The sequence below is a fragment of the Corvus cornix genome, chromosome 1, assembly GCF_000738735.6.
Source record: "Corvus cornix cornix isolate S_Up_H32 chromosome 1, ASM73873v5, whole genome shotgun sequence".
Lineage (NCBI taxonomy): Eukaryota > Metazoa > Chordata > Aves > Passeriformes > Corvidae > Corvus > Corvus cornix.
This window is the reverse complement of record NC_046332.1, coordinates 111136101-111149528: the sequence shown is the minus strand read 5'-3', so window position 1 is coordinate 111149528 and position 13428 is coordinate 111136101. Positions and strand designations below refer to the sequence as shown.

At 37.1% G+C, this 13428-nt stretch overlaps 1 protein-coding gene across 7 annotated transcripts in view; it reads left to right on the top strand.

Annotated features, from left to right (window-relative positions):
• Positions 1–13428, top strand: part of CASK (calcium/calmodulin dependent serine protein kinase) — a 184964-nt gene that overhangs the window by 73237 nt on the left and 98299 nt on the right. For all 7 annotated transcript variants that reach the window (XM_039552388.1, XM_019282717.3, XM_019282724.3 and 4 more), the window contains 3 exons: positions 3912–4017; positions 10138–10215; positions 11510–11582. In XM_039552388.1, the coding sequence (XP_039408322.1) occupies positions 3941–4017; positions 10138–10215; positions 11510–11582 (228 nt within the window). In that variant the 5' untranslated portion in view covers positions 3912–3940. The remainder of the gene's footprint in view (positions 1–3911; positions 4018–10137; positions 10216–11509; positions 11583–13428) is intronic.

Below are 13428 nucleotides of genomic sequence, written 5' to 3'. Positions count from 1 at the left end.
GAGATGTATAGGATATTAGGTTGTTAACTCCCATGGGAATTTTAAGTGATACTCATGTTTTATGTGTTCTATCAAAGACTGATACATCTTTGCGATTATTTAGAGCAGTTATCTTTTTTAGTGCTTCCAGCAATTCACTTTCAGTGTTGCTATCCACACATGAGGCTGTATTTTCTCTGTGTGGTGATCATGGCTGGGAATTCTCTTTTCCATCTTAGAACTTTTCTTCCTTTTTACCGAAGTCTGAACTTTGAAGCAATTTTAACAACTTTAGCGCCTCTCTAAATAATTAGCCAGGTCTAAAATGGAAACTTTAACATGTCTCCAGTTGCTAAAAAAACCTCAAAGTTTTGTAAACAGACTGAAATTCTGGAACATTTATTGGTAACAGTTGTGTAAAAGGATAGCTTGTAAATGCTTTTCAAATTATGATGTGTGAAGTATCAGCCTGTGTGCTAAACAAGTTCAGTGGAACATCACATCTTTTTCCCTATTTCTGGCTGTGTGACAATACCTTTCATGCAGCTGGCAGAGAAACCTCTAAAGCCTGTGCTTTTAAAACTTGCACTTCTATTTATTATTGCTGTTGTCAGTTATGTTTCATTTTGGAAAACGTGCTGACAGGGAAGGCTTAAAGAATTAACCAGAAAGTAATTTCTTCAGCTATATCAAGAAGAGAAAAATGAATAGATGAAGGGTTCAGGAGAATTCAAATGAAGTTAAATAGTAGAGCAAGTAAAAGATGGCAGTTTGGTTTAGATTCCAAGATTTTGTTTGCCTATGGGTATGTTCTTTCAGCTAAATATTTGTTTATTTGTGAAGGAGACTATTGTAAATATGGGACACATGACCATTAGCAAATGACACATCACCTCTTGCTGCTTTTAAAGCCAGCTTACTCCACTGGCAGATTCTAGAGTTGTCCTGTATCTTTTGTAGGTGTCTGGAATATGAAGGGCTAATGTGGATATGGGATGTGTGTCTGGGACCCTTATTACTACACGACATGGCTCAAATACGCAGCAGAGGTTTAGAAAACTTAACAGGAGGTAGCAAATAGTTCAGACAGTGTTACACTCAGAATGATGCCACAGATAATATTGTGGCTCACAAGACAATGGGATTTTTTTTTAGGAAGTCCTCAATCACCTGGTGCAGCCAAACATCTGCTTGGGTTTGTGTTGCATTCAGAACTGGAACCATATCTGTGGGTACTTGGGATTTTATTTACCTCTTGAACCTGTGGAGGTAAAATTTAATTCAGTCTGGTAAAAGCATTTGATAAAGGATTGAGTAGATGCTGATGTCATTTTTTTAAGTGAAAACAATGAAATGTATGTGCCATCTCTGCCTTTTCTCCTTCTCCCCCTTCCTTTTTACTGTTCTTAGACATGACATATTTTGACCTTTGGGTCACAGTCCACATGTACTTCAGAATCCGTCATCTCCTTTCAGCCTGTGGCTTTGTTGAATCAGTGTGGTATGTACTTGTCTGTCTCTCTATACCTAGTTTTCTTCTTCTTAATAGGCCTACAGCTGAACAAGTCCCTGCTGTGTTTAAAATAGGACTTTGTTCTGCTCTTAGCCCCAAGACCCCTTAGTCATACAAAACCTTGTTCTGTAACTTCTGTTCATTTGTTTTTCTGTTTGGAGATTTTATTTTCCACTTTGTTTCTCCTTCCTCTTGTGCTGGTGCTCAGTCTGTGAGCAATTGCTGCTCTCATCCAATATTACACAGAGGAATGAGGGAAATGGCAGCATATACTTTCTTCCTTTCAGTTCTAATTCTCTTCAATAAAGCTCACAAAATATTAATAAAGGAAGCAGCCAAAATAAATTATTTTGAACACAATTTTTGCCTGTAAATAAAGCATAACTTTCCTGTAATTTCCTGTTGGATATTTTCACTTGGCTTTCCATCTGAAATAGGTATCAGATGCCTTGGTGAAGTGTGGTAGCATTAAAGTTATAAAGTAAGAGACAAAATAAGAGCAGCCTACTTTCTGAAGATCATAGTTATTCACAGAATCACAGTTTTTCATTCTCTTACACTGCCCCTCGGTGTGTTCATCTGTGATCCTGTTTAGGAAGGACTGGATGTGCACTTGAGTGAACCTCTGCCTAGAAAAGGGGTGGGAACCATTTAGTGTGAAATCATTGCCTAACGTGATGGAAGGGAAAGTCACAGTGGGGCTTTAGTAGTTGCTCTGCATTAAGGTGGTGTAAGAACTGATAATATGAGTATTTTCAATAGTGTGAGACATACTGCTGTTTCCTTAGGTTGTAGAATTTCATCTACATAAATAGATACACAAATAAAGGACAAATTTTACATTAATTTCTTTAACAAAATGTCTTTGCCATCACTGAATGATACTTCTTTTTGCTGTTCTGCTTGCACTTCCTGAGGTGCCATTACATGATGGTTTCTAAAGGCTTGCTCTGACATTTTGCTTTTAGATTATATTTGCAAGGTTGTGAGGGAGGAAACACATGATGCATGTGTAATATGAAGTTCTGGTAACAAAATATGCACTTTGTGAATCTGAACATTTTTCTTGGATTGAAATTCAGTCATTTCCAAACTCTCAGCTTTTCTTTTGAATTTATAGATGGCTGAAAGAGCCAAAGTCTATCATAAATCTGAGTTACCTGTTAAATGCTTCACATGAAAGAATGTTCATTTTGCTGCTTGCATTTTTCAATATTACTGATTCATGCTAAGAATGTAAGAGGGCACATTAAAATAGGGCATTTTAAATTTCTTTGTAGTGTAGCCCAATAATATGATTAATAGTCTCAGGCCAAGAAATCATATTTTTATTGCTCCATAAGTGCATACGTAGGTCATTCTTGAACAATGATCAATTGTATGGAAAGAGAATAGAAAAGTAAAATGTCTACTTCAGAATTCAGACTGATCTTTTCCTCACTTATCAAATTATCATCAAAGCTATTCATTCAAGATTTTGCTATTCTTTCTAGAATACAAGTAGATAAAAAAAGTTTTAAGGATGGTTAAATAACAAAAATACCAAATAGTTTCAACAAAGAAGAAAGAAAATTAATTAAGTGTGGTGGTTTTTTGCATTTCTTTATCTGTAGAAGGATTGATTTGTGATCAGAAAAAGTGGGAATGCTGTTTAAAACAAAATCTCTCAAGGTTTGAGGGATTTCAGAGTGGTTTCTTTTCTTTTTAGTTGCAACTTTTCCTGCTTTCTTTATTCTTCTCTAGAGCAGAGATGCAAACTAATATATGCTGATTAAAATTTATGCCAGTGTCATTTCATATATTGTGATTTTAAAATAAATATTATTAAAGAAGAGAATACTCATTATTAAAGAAGTAAGCAGCAACAAATTTAAGCATAAGGAAAATACTTCTTTACTTATGAGGGTGATCAGGTATCACTGTAGGTTTCCTGGGCAGGTTATAGCTTCCACACTTGGACACGTTCAGAGCCCAGCTGGGTGTGGGCTTGGACAATCTGCTCCAGTTTACCTTGCTTTGAGCAGAGAAATCCGAGACCTCCAGTTATTAATAATAGTTCTGTAGTGCTGTTAAAGAGCCTGTCTCCTGCATTTGGAGGTAATTCTGCAGTGGAGTTGAATATTTAGGATGAAAATCTTGGTGTAGTCTGCAACCTTACATTAAAGGGACTTACTTCTATAGAGTTCTTCAGACTATGACCAAGGAGATCTTTTATTAATATATGAATTCAAGAATCTCTTAAGTTTTGAGAGCTGTGTAAGTATTTTAATTAAGCATAATTAAATATCATCTTGTCAGTGTTCTTTATAAAGATTAATTAATATGTTAGAAATTTCAAATGTGCCCATCTTTCCAAACATTGTGTTCTAAACAGCTTGAATTTATAGCTAATCTACAACTACTTTCTTATCTCCCACAGATCTGAAGAGAGAAGCCAGTATTTGTCACATGCTGAAGCATCCTCACATTGTTGAACTGTTGGAGACATACAGCTCAGATGGAATGCTTTATATGGTCTTTGAGTTGTAAGTTTCTCTCCTTGATTTTACCTTCTTGTGGTGTCGTTTGCTAAATAAAATCCTAAAAGTATCTCTGCTCACACCTGCAGGTTTTGTAGCTCAGAGATCTTGAGTGCTTTAAAAATACTTATTTCTGACAAGTACAGGTTGTCCCAAATAAAAAAAAGTTGTCCCACTGTCTTAAGTGGTGAACACCAGGGTTTCCTAAAGATAGATAGGCACGATCCCTATTGTTGGCTGCAGGGTACAAGGGAACAAGTTGAAAATCTGCTGGTAGACATTGCTGCCTTCTCCTGGTCTTAAAATCAAGAGTCAAACACGGTTAGAAGGGAAAAAGGGATTTTACCTTGGTATTTATTTTAAGGATCCTTAGGTGCACTACATCCAGATGGAATGCACCTCCATGCACACCCCCAAAAGATCAGGTATAACATTATAGGTTTTACTAATTAGCACATCTATCAAAGATTCCCCAATGAGAGGCTTGAATGAGCCCCCCCTCCCCAAGGAACCTTCCCCTGGATGGTTCTATCTTGGTTTACAGAATGTGTTCTGGAGAGGATCTTGGGGTCTGGGGCACACTGATCCCTAGCTACAAAGCTTCTAAAATGTTGAGTCTCCTAGCTGAACAAACAAGTCCAAGGATGTAGGCAAAAAGCACTAAAAATACAGAAGTTGTAAAAAGATATAAAGGGTATAAAAGAAAAGGCAAAAAAAATCATCATGGCATCAACATCATCTTTGTGTAACTGGGGATATTCTGTTCCAGTTGTGAAGTTTTGTTTATTTTTTTCCACACTGTTGCTTCTTTAGCAGTGCTTTTCTATTATAAGAAAGTAAAGTTATTGGTGTATTTAAGTATTCTTGTAAGTCAATGTACCTGTTCACAATATATGAAAAGAGGCTTTTATCGAAAATACTTGTTTTGGAAGTTTGAATGTAAGAGTTTAGTTGGAAGGGTGAAAAAAACATGACTTTCCAGCAGTGGATAGGTATTTTTACTCAACATAAAGAAATAAATAGGGGGCAGCCCTGAAATCACCATACTCTTTCTTTGAGGGAAAATTATTCGTCCTTCCTGAGTTAGGTTTTATCTAAATGGGAAGGACATAACCAGACATGTGGAATGGTCATTCTCTCTACCTACCAGCTCTTCTTTCTATGCTCCCCATATATTCTTTCCTAGTCAGTCTGGGCATATTATTTGTACCTCTTAAATTTCTCTGCCCTTCCTCCATTATGTTTTCTGATGCATTTGAGCTGCTGATATTGGAGTAACCACATCGTGCCAGTGTGTTAGGCCAAATGGGCTTGTCCACTAGAACCAAGAATTTGATTTGAGATGTCCACTTGCCATGTAGGTAGTGGAAAAGCCAGTGGTAACAGCAAAAAAAATAGGTAAAGCAGAAAATTATTGTTTGCAAGTCTTCTGATTTTTTTTTAGATGAGTTTATGAACTTAGGGTTTTGTGAAATAATTGTTCTATGCTTTCCTCTCTGTACATTTTGATTCAATACTTTGCTTTTTATGTTGTAAATCCCAAAGCATGGACCAAGGGACTTTAATTACCCTATTATGAAATAATTATGGACACCTTGGGGAGACATAGTCAGATAATTAACAAGATTTTGAAATGGAAGAAAGGGTTCGCTTCTATTTTTACAATGCTGATAGCTCAGAAATATGAGACAAAAGCAGTAATTATTTTTTAATGACAAGCCTATTATAATTTATGTTTGTACACATAGAAAGCAAGTCTGAACAATTAGAATTACTACACATACACTGCACCTGACTTCAGGCCACATGAAAGAAGGAATTACAATGCTAAATTGTTTGAAGGATAATGACTGTTTATCATATGTATGTCCTTGTCTCCTTTGTACACCAAAAACATCAGTCTTTTGTAGCAGTGATAGAAAATGAGGCAGCAGGAACACCTGTGCTCAAAAGGTGACAGGGAGTGGAAGAGCTGTGGGCAGGATGTGTTGTTGTGTTGGAGGGGGATGCTTTGGTAAAGTGATTCAGCAGCAGACTGGTGTTTGTGTGGAGTGAGACTGCATTGTCTGAGGCTGGGCAGGTTAGGGGCACACTCTGTAATTGTGACCATAAAAACAAACTTGGAGCTAGCAGAAAAGCATCTCTGTAGGTGTAGGTAACTCATTTCCCCCCCATACTGCTTTCTGCTCATTATGCTGTTATTGTAACGAGCTCAACTGATTCGCAGCAAATTTCTGTCTACAGTAATAAAATATATTTCATTAGGGTCTAGTTACTCTGAAATTACTGAAAAGGGGAAGACAACACAGATCTGCAGAGGAGACATAAACCCAGCTGTGATGAGTGATTTGTGGGCTGACAGGTGCTTTGCATGAAAATTAAGGCAGGCCCAGCACGTGAAATGCATGGCGTAACCAAAGCTAAAACTCTGTGCCATCACTTGTACATAAATGATACATTGGTTCACTACCTTTTCATAGGCTGTGAGCTGCATGCCACAGCTGCTAGGAGGACTCTGAGTATCTTGCCAAACCTATTGGTACAGAGTAAGTTGAATAAGGGAAGGTAGCATGTACCTGGTAACAACAGTTTGAACCACTAGGAAAATGTACAATTTGTGCCCAATTTTGAAAACTTTTGTGAAAAGAAACATCTAAAAAATCAAGGCATGTTTCACAGAAGCACTGATGAACAGTAGCAATGAGGTTTAACACCAAAAAATGAGCTCTGTTTTTAATAAGGGGTTTTTAAACCCCTTATTCACACACGAGCTCAAGCACTCTCTAGAATGGGCCATGTCTCACGTTACCATAGGCTGCATGGTGCCACTGGAATAAACTGCAGTGAAGCAGTTGGTCGTAATAGATGAAGTGCATATGTAGAGTAAGAAGCAGACCCTCTCCCAGAAAGTCTTATTGCTAAGGTAAAAATACTATTTTAGAAGTATTTAGATGTTACTGCATCATAAATGAGAGAGAGTCTGCCTGTGCAAAATTATTTCCCTCACACACACCCCGGCTGTCCCCCCAGATGGACTCTTTGCTCTGAATACATAGGTGGGTTTAGTTTTTCTTAGTGCATTCTAAGAGAGATTTATCTCTTGGGACCTTAGAAGAACTGATGTGTTAAGCTTTAGCAGTTAGGATGCGTAGTTGTCTACGTAGAGCTTTGCCATTTAATGTAGCTAACATGTAAAAATGCTTCAGGTTTAAAATCTCAAATTCATAAAAGCAGTACTTAACAGGGTTGCAGTTGGTTTGAGTTAAGTGAAGGTGGAAAATATATAAAAACTGTCGAGTTGTGAAGAGAAAAACACCATCGTGCACAAGCCTTCAACACACGTGGTACAAGCCTCAATAAACTCAGTTATGAGCAATATGTCAACTCTTAATTTTTTATCTTCTTTTTATTAAGTAATAAGTCAGTTCCCTAAATGAAGCTGTGCTTCTAAAGCTTTCTCATTTTTCATCAATAAATTAAATTGTAGGCCACATCCTAATAGGTCTGCAAATCCAAAGCTATCATACCCCCTAGTATGAAAACACAGATCTCTTCTGCAGTGTGCTGTCTATTCTTCAGTCACTGCTGGTGTCAGAGCAGATTTCTGTATATATATATTTAAATTTATATTTACTTATTGTGTGTAGATATATATATAAATATGTAAAATACATTGGTCCCGGTCTGTTCATGTCCCTGCTGTGAGCTCCCTCTGCTGGTGTCAGGGAATTCTCTCAGATTAACAACCGTGTTGTGGTTTTTTCCCAGATTTTTTTGCATCATCCACTTACGTCTTCAGTGTGAATATATTTGTATGTTTACTTCAGTGGATTTTAACTTTTCTTTTTGTCTTTTTTTGTGGTTTTCACATGCTTATGCTGATAGTTGCAAACCCTTGAGACTTCCTGAACTTTCATTCCATCAGTATTCCAAAACTTTAATGCTCTTTTATCATATAAGGCTTTCAGTTTCTGCAAAGTCATCTTGTAAGTGGTTGAGCTGTTGCTGAATTTTTTGTCTGTTGGTTCACTGAATTTTCTGGGATATCTTGTAACTGGAGTTGACTGGCTTTTTTTCAGCCTCAGGCTAGACGAAAGTCTCATGATTTTCAGGTAAAATTCAGTATCATGTATTGAATGTGTTGTATCACATGGGGTGACACAAGGCCTCTGTATACATGAATCAAAATCTACTCTTAAAAAAAAAGCTTTTTCATTGAAAAAACAGTCAACTGAAGTCAGAGATTAAAGTACACCTGACACATATTTGTGCTTGGGAGGCCAACAGAGTTCATCTTAGTGGAGTGAAACTTTCAAATGTATTTGCCAGGAAGAAATTTAAACTGCCACTTACTGTTACAAAATTTCAATGAAAAATGCTGGTATCTGTAAGTGGGAAGTAGGAATACATGTTAAAGACTATGCTCGTTATAAACACCTCGTTTAATAGTAAAGTCAATGTAAAGAAATTACACTATTCTCTCCATGTCTCAGAAACTATTGATGCTGCTTAAAAAGCTTGAGTGCCTCTGGATCTTTAATTTCACTGACTTGTTATAAAGTACAGATAATTAGTCTTCTAAAGGGTTCTGCTTCTTCATGAGAATGACATCTCCTTATTTTTGGTAGCTGATTATATATTTTGTATATTCTACATGTGAGAAAGAGTTGAGAGGCTGACATGAGGGATTTTTTCCAGTGACCAGTGAAATCCAGGTTTATGCTGCTCTCAGTGAGCCTGCCCCATGGCTGCTGTACAGGACTCTGATATTCTCTGGGTGATGTTTAGCCCTGTATGCAGACTTGGTGTAGGGAATTGTGCAAGACAGAGAAACTGCTGGGAAAAAGCCTGCAGAGGAATATATTGATGCAGTGAAGAACAGCCATGATTTGGCAGTGTGGGGTTCTTTGCACTCTTCAATATGCTTTTCTTTTGGTTACCAGTCCCTCTTAGAGTTGGCAGTGCTCTATCCACATGATAGTGTATTTTGCATGAGGGAGACCTTTGGGATTTATTTGGGAATTAAAGCTTCTGCACATGGCTTGTGACTCCCTAAGCAGAAGTTTGGCATGGAAGGTATGTAACAAAGCAGAAGTGATGCTGATACTCTGAACAGCTTACTGAAACAGCCCTGGGAATGTTGGCTATCCAGATACCCTGGAAATTCTGCCTTTTGGGTTTTTTCCCCCTTGAGTCTTTGTGGAGGGGAAAAAGAAAAGGTGTGAAGTCTGAAAATGTCATGTTACAGTTGATATTTTTGCAAGTGCCTTATTAAACATGAGTTATGTGATTTTTATTGTTTCTGTTAACTCTTGTTACTCTCCCCATCAGCCTGTGAACATTTCTAGATACCAGTCTGCCTTAGGTCCCTTTCAGGAGAGGGAAAAGGAGGGCAGCACTATAACCTGCTTTCATTTTAGGGAAATGGCAGCCTAATTTCAGCCTAAGATCTATGAACATATCTGCATCTAAAGTGTAATGCTGTTCATTGCGGGAAGTTAGGTGATCAGAAAGATGAGGGAGAAGAGGAAAAGGGTATCAAGTTTCAAAGCTGGTGATACAGTGTGTGGGCTGTCAGTGTTCTCAGGTGTCTATGAGCTGTAAAATCTCCTCATGGCTGCTTAATTATCCAGAGGAGAATGCCAACTGGCAAGACTATACTGTATTTCTAGAGTATTTTTAAAAGTCTTCATTTAAAATTCAGATTGAGTAACATTTTTTTATTACTACAGTCGTTAGTATAGAGTTGCACTTGTAGTGCTTATAAGAACACAACCTAATATCAGGAGCTAATTGTTAAATTGCAGTGTCCTCTTTGCAGTGCATTGACTTTTCTTGCACACATTGTTCAATGACCAGTTTAAGCAATAAAGTAAATGTTTGGTATTGGTAATGTTTTGAGAGAACTGTTACATGACTTGAGGGACATAAATTGGTTAACCTGTGGCAAGCCATTTTCTATTAGTTTATCCATTAAATGTTGTTTTAATGAGTAATGCACTGTACATGTATCTAGAGTATTTTATGTAAGATTCATGTAAGGAAAATGAATAGATTTTTTAAGCATTTTTATGTAATTGATTGTAGTTATCAGTTTTAAGCATTTTTGCCTCTTTTTACCTGCAGTATGGATGGAGCAGACCTGTGTTTTGAAATTGTGAAGAGAGCAGATGCTGGATTTGTCTACAGCGAGGCTGTAGCCAGGTATTTATTATAATTTTAATTGATCCCTCAGGATAAATAGAAAAGAGTGGAATATACTGTTGTACAATCTGTTAGCTACAAGTTGAAAGTTGGAATACTATAAATAAATCCTGTTTCCACACTCTAGATGTTTATTGCAATAATTAGCATTATCAAAGTAGAATTTTGGTGCATTTTGCCATATACTAGTTACAGATTTGGATGAGATTACTGAGTAAAACTGTAGTTCACATCCAGTACTTAATTGGCTGTGTTTGCCTTTATGGATCTCTCCTATGATGGCATTAAGTGACTTGCCTGACAGGTGGGAGTTTTGCTGCTCTTGCTAGATGGAGTTGGTTTGGCTGTTTCTTTCCTATGTATCACTGTGTTTATGGTCACTTCACCTTTTCACTTACGAGATTAACTAAGATGAAAGAGTCTATAAAATTGCAGAAGGATAATAAAACCCACTGTCCTAGTGGCATGTTAGTTGAACTCAAAGCCCACAATATTCTTTGTTCGCTTTTCTCAACACTGTAGATTTTTTGGTTGGAGGAGGCATCAAGGTCTGTATTTCACCCTCCTGCTCAAGGCAGGGTCAGCACAGCATTTGAATCATGTTGCTCAAGTCTTTTTCTAGTGGGGTCCAGAATACCTCTGAGGAGGGAGATTCCACAGCCTCCCTGAGCAGCTTGATCCAGTGCCTCATTATGTCCCTAGGGACAAAATATTCCCTATAACCAGCTGGAGCCTCCAGAGGACAAGAATTGCCTCCCTTAGCCCAGAGTAATTCTCTGATGCAGCGCAGGATGCTGCTGGCTTTTTTGGCTCTGCTGTGGTCAGTGATCTGTTGGGGCATTCTTTGGACACTGGGAAGGAAGAGGTTGCTCTCCAATCTGCATCAAACAAGTCAAGACCTTGGTCCGATCCTTTTCCAGATAAATCAGGCACTGATAATTCACTTTTTTCCTTCCTGTTTTCCTTTGTGATTTGTTATTAATAAAAAGGGAGGGTCCCTGACTTCCTTGTCATATCAAGCAGAATTATTGAACATTTGAAATCTTCACAAAAACCTGGAAAACACAGATTTTTCTTTTCTAATTTCCCTCGGCTTCAATCAGAATAATTCTCAAACTTTAGATTGTAATATTCACTATTATAAACACAAAGTCCATTCTACAGAACTTTGTGTATTTGGGGTTAAATTGGTTGATGAGTTTTATACAGTTAGACTCTTAATACTTAGATTGTTACATGTGTATAGTAATTTTTCCCTGCAGGTTTGTCATGCATAATGTGTTTGTTTTTTCAGTCATTACATGAGACAGATACTGGAAGCTCTACGTTACTGTCATGATAATAATATAATTCACAGGGACGTGAAGGTAAGGGGGTTTAATTACTTTTTTTTCTTCACCACAATAATGCAAACTACTGAATTTCAATTTCTGTAATTTAGAGGAAGAGAGGTGCTGTAGAAAAGGAATCTATTTGATGGGTGTGTTTTTACTCTTATTTTGTCATGTAAGATTAAAGCCCACCCTAATTCCATCAATACAGAACATTTAGGAGGTCTGTATTCACAAATTACATGTGCATTTGATTATAACTTGCTTTGAAAGTCAGTTTAATATCTAGTTTTTGAATATTCATATGGAATCTGCATTTTTTTCTTGTTAGGAAAATGCGTGTATAAATTAATTGCATAAATTAAACTGGAACTGGTAGTTTATTGGCATCAGTTTGAGAGCATAATGACAGTCCTCATTCACAGTAAGATTTCATAGAGATGCACATGCTTAAATGCTACAATATTAGTAATATTATCTACTTCTTGGAGACAGTCCAATAAACATTTATTATTATGAAAATTTCTCTAATACAGATAAGTTTGGGAGGAGAAATACAGTGTTTAAGACCAGCATATGTACATACTGGTTTTGATCTGGTAAATTTTCTACTGTTTCTATGGATATTTATGGAAGTAGTTTATCCCAAAGTACTGTAATGTAAGTAGTTGGGAGTTTTAACCCAAGTGGGCTTGACTCTCTTCGATTTGAATATGCATATTATTTGTTAATGTCATTGCCTAAAATAGTTATTCCCACTTCTCCAAGAGTTTGGTTTCATCCAAAGTGAGTCAAGCTCTGTAGGAATTAAGGAAAATTCTAACAAGCTCTGATGGTGCAGTTTGAGAAATGGCTCTTGGAGTTTAATGAGTAGAGAAGATTGAGAGAGGGTAAACTGTGCTTCAAACTGCTGCAGGTGACCTGTGAGGGGAGAGTACAGACAGTGAACTGGTGATTTTTATAAGGAGTCATTTGGTCTTCTGTACCCAGACATTGCAGACCTTTCCCAAACTCCTACTCCTTTCCTTTTAAAATCAAGACAATTACTATGTAATAGGCTTTCTTTTTTAAGGTTGGTGTTTTAATAGTAGTGTCTTAGAGCAAATTCTAAAAATGGGCTCTTAGTTGCTGGTAGAATGTCTCATCTTGTTCTATCTTGAAGAGTCTAGGTACTTGTAATTGTTTGGTTTTGGTACCACATGAATTTCAGAATTAACATCCTCTTTATGTTGCTGTGTCTTCATGAAAGCTCCACTTGTTTTTCTTGGACCATATTCTTGAAAAAACCCAAGTTTCAGCTTCAAGGGCCTCTGAAGGAGGCCAGTTTCACTGAGGGCAAAGTGGGAATTTATTTTAGTGCTTATCTGGTCTCTTAGAACCTCAGAATCACAGGGTTGTGGGGTTTTTTAAATAATATCCTTAGAAATGAACCTGTTCAAATTACATGGGTTAGAAAAAAGTGTTTAAGGTATCTGTCTAAAGCAGTGTAAACCAACAGTGTTTTGTTTTGGCAAAAGCAGTGCAGAGCTGCAGGGTTTGGGTGTGAAACACGTTAAACTAACTGCAGTATCCAGGCTCTAGATGTCACTGTAGACATTGTTTTGAAAGGAAGCAGACTAAATGACCACTTTCCAAATTACCTGAATAAGTGAAAGTGCTTTAATAAAATCTGTAATGGTGATATAGTCATGCTATTTTCTCCTTTTTAGACTTTCTGAATGTTATTTTGAAATGTAAAATGCATGGTTGTTTGCTGCTGCACAGGAAAATTGGCACCCTATTGCCCATGAAAGGTTTAGGTGTCTTGTAGCTGCTTTTGTGCTCCCTTAGCTCCTGGCTATTTAGGGAGAGTTAGAAAGTTTAGATAAAATAAAGTTTGCTG